Source organism: Fusarium phalaenopsidis (assembly GCF_050370095.1).
Source record: "Fusarium phalaenopsidis strain FUZ10S chromosome Unknown contig_32290, whole genome shotgun sequence".
Taxonomy (NCBI): Eukaryota; Fungi; Ascomycota; class Sordariomycetes; order Hypocreales; family Nectriaceae; genus Fusarium; species Fusarium phalaenopsidis.
Window position 1 is genome coordinate 426729 of NW_028145411.1, and position 6507 is coordinate 433235.

A 6507-nucleotide genomic window follows, 5' to 3' on the forward strand; every position below is an offset into this window, starting at 1 on the left:
TTATTTTCTAGAGAAAACCTTCCTTTTAAACAATTTTTTCTGTTTCCTTACAAGAACATTGAAATGCGGGAACATTACATGACGCGGTACAAGGTTGAAACGGGACGCCGTCATTGGCGGACTCTGTCGGCCCCGATGGCGATCTTCCCGATGTTATTACCGAGGTCGCTATCGGATGTAGTTCTCAGATGCCTGAAATGTCTGCTATAAGTTCGCCATGAAATGAGAGTAGACCGTTGACAAACACAATACTCTTACTAGGGACCATGGCACCCACGCCGGAGCGAATCGAGACTGATGTGGTCATCATTGGTGGAGGCATGTCTGGCCTCTCTGCAGCCATCGCCCTGAGTGAATCTTCCCAGGTTAGATGTGTGCTGGTTGAAAAGAGCCATGTTCTTGGTGGTTCTTCGAAGTTGTAAGTTGGCCAACTTATTCTATGCTTGTTCACTGACGTGATGACTAGGTCGGCGGGCATGTTCTGGGCGCCCAGGGACGCCCAAATTGCCCAGGAAACGATCCCGTTTGCGGACCCCGAGCTCTTGAACAAGTTCATCGCCGAATATCCTAATGCCGTCCAGTGGATGCGGGATAACGGAGTTGAGACACACGACCAATTCAACGGCATCATGACAATTGGCATTGGCTTTCCCATCAACGTTCCGCAATGGCTTGCCAAAGCCGAGTCAATCATCACAGCCAACCCAAAGGCAAAGATCCTACGCGAAACGTCAGCTGTTGGCCTTACTCAAGAGACCCCGGGAGCTACTGGAAATCGAATCACGGGAGCTGTTCTACGCAAGAATGATGGCACACTTGTGTTTTGTTCAGCCAAAGCCGTCATCATTGCTACTGGTGGCTTCCAAGGTAGCCCACAACTAGTTGAGCAGCACATTGGACAAGGAGCGGACACCATATTCACCCGGTCAAACCCGTACTCTACTGGCGATGGCTTCAAGCTGGGCACACAAGCTGGAGCTGGGACCAGCCGTGGTCTCTCGACATTCTATGGCCATTTACTTCCATCCCCGCTGAAGAGACGAGATGTCGATCCTTCGCACTTTATTCATCTCGCTCAGTTTCAGTCCGGATACTCCATCCTCGTGAACCGTGACGGCCGGAGGTTCTGTGACGAGACATATGGCGACGAGGTCAACAATCAGGAGCTGGCTCATCAGCCAGGTCGCGTTGGGTACATGATACTTAACAACGAAGTCCGGAAGCGTTGGGCACTCGGAGAAGTATTTCCAAATGCTGGAAAGATCGATCGTCTCGAGAAGGCAAAGGCTTTTGGGGGACGGGTTGCCAGCGCCGAGACAGTTGAAGAGCTTCTAAAGCATGTGTCCAGCTGGGGCGTTCCGCTACAGGCTTTGCAACACACAATCCGTCAGTACAACCGCGCGGTAAGAGGCAACATCGATGAGATTCTTGATGCCCCGGTCGGCAGTAACCACGAGTCTCATGTGACGTTTGAAGGGAGCGAGAAAGGTCCATACTGGGCGCTGGAGGTCCAGCCATCCATTACGTTTACTTACGGTGGGCTCAAGATCGACACTTCATCTCGAGTTGCAGATAATGATGGGAGGGCCATTCCGGGGCTTTTTGCGTGTGGCATGGACGCTGGTGGCTTTTCGAACTGGAGGTATGGCGGTGGGCTGGCTCAGGCTTTTGTGACAGGGCGATGGGCTGCAAAGGCCGCACTGAAAGTGACGGACAGAAGTCAGGCGAAGCTATGAGCATTGATGTTAGCACACTGAGTAAATCAATATATGTAAGAGGCTTCACTCATGATAGTTGCTGTCTCTTAACCATTTGAACGAAGCTGTATGGCACAGATTGATCCACCGACACTCTCATTCTTTCCACCAAAACAGCTGCAGATATATGCTCCTGCGTAATGATGCGCCACCCCGAGGCCTTTGCTGCAGTCATGCCTGGATCTTTGGGGGAGCCCCACGTATCCAAGTAGATGACCCTTCTTTTATTCTGCCTCCCGGCTATCATTGTAACCAGTGCAGCAAGAATGGTCCTGTCATGGCTTGGTGACATGCAAAAGACTCCTGCAGGATTGAAGGAATCACTTAGAACCTTAATGTTTAGTGACGATAACTTGTCGCTGATGTTCGGGGCAGCGAATCCGAGGGTCCAAACTTTGCTGCAATTTAGAGACAATAGGACCGAGATGATAGTTCTGGCCTCGTCCCACGAATTGCTCATAACGAGAAATTCTCGGTCTGAAAATGCCGAAGGAGTATTCTCTTGAAGAAGAACAGCGTTCAGACCATTTGCCTGGCAGTTATGGCCAATCATTTGGCCATCTCCGACAACCACCGTATCCACCAGGCCACTATCTGTGAGGTCAAAACCCTGAGTAGCCAGATGCGAGAAGTCAGAAAACTGGCCGAATACTACACTATCAGTATCTGGTTCCTTCAAGAGGCTTTGTATCAATGTGTCCGGTTTCTGGCCCATGACAGCCACTCGATGGGGGAGGTTCAACTCTTTGAAGCATTTGTCCATCAAGGAAGCATCCGAGTGTTGCCCCTGAAAGAAGTATGCAGTCGTTGGAGCGAGCTCTCCAAGCACTGAAAGAACACTGTATACAAGTCTTAGAATTTGCCCACCGAAAGCGATTCAGGTCATACCCATTTGACTCTACCAGCGAAAGCTGGTCTCGCGCACTCGAGCTCGGAAGTAGATGATGCGTAGTAGCTTGCAAGAAAGGATTCAAAATTCTAGAGAGTTTTCCAGATGTTCCCGTATTGAAAGCAGCTAGAGGTTTGTTGCCCTCAAGGCTGTTCATCCTGTCTCGGAACTGACGAATCTTGGAAGTATCACTAAGGTTAGTGGAAATTCCGGCCATGAGCACCACATCGCCATAAGATGCGCAAGTGTTGTATACTTGGTCGATGTCTGAGGACGACCAGTCAAGGCTGCCGGAGAAGTCGTGATGGGATGCAATGACCTTGGTATGGCCTCTCTGGGAAACCAGCAAATTCCTGAGGTCGTTGTCAAGCAAGTCCTCAACATCGATAAAGTCAACACCCCACAGCAACCCATATCGTAGATACTCGATTGCCAGATCCTTTTGCTCTAGGGGCCAACTATTCTCATTAGTCTAATGTAGATATCTTCGAGATAAGGTGACTTACCGGCCTCCTGATGGTTCAAGTCTAATTGTAAAGATGATGGGCAGCTCCGACTGCAATCGAAGAGCCACGAGCTGCTCAGCGATATATCCAAGCGTTGGGATATCACCCGGCTGGTCTTCTTCCCTCAACAGATCTACTCGGAGTTCCAGTGCGTCTGCACCAACCGAAACAATGGGCATGTTGGACAAAGAAACACGGATGTCGGGGTAAGTGAGACCGATATATGCTGAGCGTTGCTTGCTTTTGATTTGTGCCAGAGGATTGCTCTGGCCAGTGACCAGCGTAAGAAATCTGGAAAAGCCCTTGCACGAGAACTTTGTGGGCCAGAAGAGATATTCATGATCATATTTCAGATGGAGATTGGGTTCTGTCCTTATGACCGAGTCGAGGGACGCCACATTGATGATGAGAGAGGTTGGCCAAAGCCCCTGCAGTCGAGGAGACCTTTCATCTGATTGTACAACCCTTTCTCGCTGGACAGCAAAGATGAATGGGCCTTTCTCCTCATGTTTTGTGATATCACTGGCCTGGACGCGGTATCCTGTAATGCTGGCAGCTAGATCGACGACGAAGCTGAAAGACGCGTCGTGAACGAGTACCAAACATTCCATGCTTGTTGAAGCCCCCTACCAATGACTGGAGATGTCATACAGCGCCAAAGAGGATGGGGTCTTAAGTATGTGGATAAACATTTTAGCGTGCTTTGCCTATTTGAATATCCAGGCCTTTTTAACGCTAATCGCAGTGGAGCTGTCGAATACGTCGGCATTTCGAGAGTCCGCGAATCAGCGTAACGAATCTTTCCGCCAATGGGAAGAGGTTGATTGTGATCAAGGAGAGGCCACCAGCCACAATCGCAACAGGAGAGGCAAACCGGTCGCGGTTTGCGCAAAAGAATCTTGAGAAACGAGGATGGCTATGGTGGGTTTCAAGGTGCTTTTATTTACATCGTTTATTTCCAAGAGCCTACTAAGAAGATTTTCATAAGTGTTATTCGCAAGCTTGCGTGGGGCGGTCTTTAGTGGCTTATATGGTGAATGTATCTAAGGTGTCCTGGTGGCATAATGCCCTGCATCGTCATGATAAAAGTAAAGACGGCATGATTACCTTATTATTAGATAAATGCAGATGCAACTGTATTGCACCTGCGTTGGAACACTGCTGAGACAAAACGCCTTTTGCAACGGGTTATGGAACGTTGGTGCTACACATACACAAGAGGATGCGTACAATAGAGAAGAGGTCTAAAGGGGTATTGTTATTGGGATCGCCTCATGTGACGCCCATACTGCAGAATAGGCTTCCCCGCCTCGGAGGGCTTACTGAGGGGTTCTTCCCTCCTGAAAGTGCCTCACGGGAGTCAATTGCTCGCCTCTGCAAGTAGCTCGTCACCCCTTCCACAGTCAAGACTCGATTTTCCCCCCAACTTTCCTCTGTATACTTGCCTCCCTACAGGGGGGTCGCGGACGTGGCCCTCTGACGCTACGGTTTAACGCGTTTACGTACAAGACCGCAGCGACAGGTGACTCGTTGCAGCCAAACCATACACACTCTGTCCCCCTTGAGTGCGTGAGGTCACCGATAAAAGGCAGAAATAAGGCAGACAGCGAGAACAACCCGACATCATGCACCCCTTAACCATCATCTTCATGATCTATATCATTTGATCGTATTTTTCCTCCGTTTCATCCAATAGGTAGCGCCGCCTGTGGGCGGCTGGGAACGCACTGAGTCTGAAATGTCTTTCAAGGCCTCTACGGCGTCTCATCGTCACGTCACTGAACTGTCCGCTCCCGACATTTGTCATGATCCCTAATAAGCCTCTTCAACATCTCCCTCGCATTAGCCTCTACCTCTCTCAGCTTGGCCTGCAACTCCTCCCCCTTCCAGTCGCCGGGCAAGTACCACGGCGCAATGCTCCCTACAAGCGTCTCAAGCCAGCAATTGCGGTTCCATACATCTGGATCGAACCCCCGTACCGGCGTCGCGACCCCCTTCTCGTGGAGGCGCGCCAGGTACGCCTCGTAAAATTCGCGCGGCCACTCCCCACCATTGTTGACGACGTCGTTCAGGAACTCGTCGACGGGCGGGAAGAAGCCCGCAAACTCAAAGTCGACGAGGCCGGTGATGCGGGGCGGCTGGCCCGAGACGAGGACGTTGCGCGGAGAGAGGTCGTAGTGTGTCAGAACGAACTCGCCGGAGGGGATGCCGTCGCCGTCGGTAAGCTCGAGGTGCGGGAGCTGCTCGGATATGAAAGCACGGAGAGGCTCTACGAGGGATCTATTTGGGGCGTAGATATCGGAAGTTTCGAGCTCTCGTAGCTTATCCGTCAGCCTAAGCCGGTAGTACTCGTTTGCAGTGGTGATAGGATCGTTGACCTCAATGCCCTCTTGGATGATGTCACGGATAGTTAGAGCTGTGCCATCTACCACGGGCACACATTGCTCTCCGAGTTTTCTAGGTGGGAGAAGAATGTTTCCGCAGTGCTTTTGAGGAGGAATGTTTCGCCTCAAGCGCACGATAATATCACCGAGCTGCTTGGCCAGGTCTGTGAGAATGGCGTCGCTCAGGTCGGCAGTTGGCATTGGGCTTCCAGGAAGGTATGACATTAATATCCACCCGCCATGCTCAGGCTTTTCCACGCCGGGCGGCATATCAAGGGAACATGTCCTTGTCTGACATGAGGTCGTATAAGTCGCGACACGTCCATCCTCGGACCAGGCCAGGGCACGCGGTGACGGGATATCAGGGCAGTATCTCTGGAGAAGCTGGAAGCAGGACACTTCGTTTTGGATCTTATTTGCCCCAAAGAAGCGGCCGTTGACCTTTAAGACGACTTGCTCTGGCTGCGACAGGGTTCCTGGTAGTAACATGGCTTTGCTCGCAGAATGTTTTAGCTTGAGGAAGTAGATACGATTATTGAAGGACTTTCCAGATGGAATCTGCGTGATCGATACCAGGTCATAGTCTGGGAACCCAAAGGAAACAATGGCTTTGATTTCCTGAGGGAGCATGCGAACACCTGCGGTAGGATGATGGGAAGGCGTCGGTGGCCGGCCGTGGTCAAGCTCTTCAATGTCCATTTTACAAGCTTGTGTCAGTATTGAAGGTTGGTAATTTAAAGCTTCCGCTGCTGTTCAGCCAGTATCCCTCGCCTCAACTTATATCTGCCTCCGCTACTTTGAAAATGTTCCGATACGTTGCAGGAAAAGTGGGACGGGGCCGGCCGGAGTGACTCATACGGCGTGGGGGGTATCAATGAACTGATGGTCGCCGCGCGGCAATCAGGGTTGCTTACTCTGTGCTCATCAAGGGGCTGGCTGGGTTTAAAGAGGCAGGGAGGGAACGGCATGCC

General features: G+C 51.1%; 2 protein-coding genes across 2 annotated transcripts; one reads left to right on the forward strand and one right to left on the reverse strand.

The window, feature by feature from the left end:
• Positions 1–266: 266 nt before the first annotated feature.
• LRP88_04316 (FAD-dependent oxidoreductase) lies at positions 267–1736 on the forward strand (the record flags this gene model as incomplete). The annotated part of the gene is made up of 2 exons (XM_083240891.1): positions 267–418; positions 467–1736. 2 exons carry the CDS (start codon positions 267–269, stop codon positions 1734–1736), a joined length of 1422 nt encoding a protein of 473 aa, XP_083103421.1.
• A 3191-nt stretch (positions 1737–4927) lies between these two features.
• On the reverse strand, positions 4928–6235 carry LRP88_04317 (phosphotransferase family protein; the record flags this gene model as incomplete). The annotated part of the gene is made up of 1 exon (XM_083240892.1): positions 4928–6235. One exon carries the CDS (start codon positions 6233–6235, stop codon positions 4928–4930), a length of 1308 nt encoding a protein of 435 aa, XP_083103422.1.
• Positions 6236–6507: the final 272 nt, after the last annotated feature.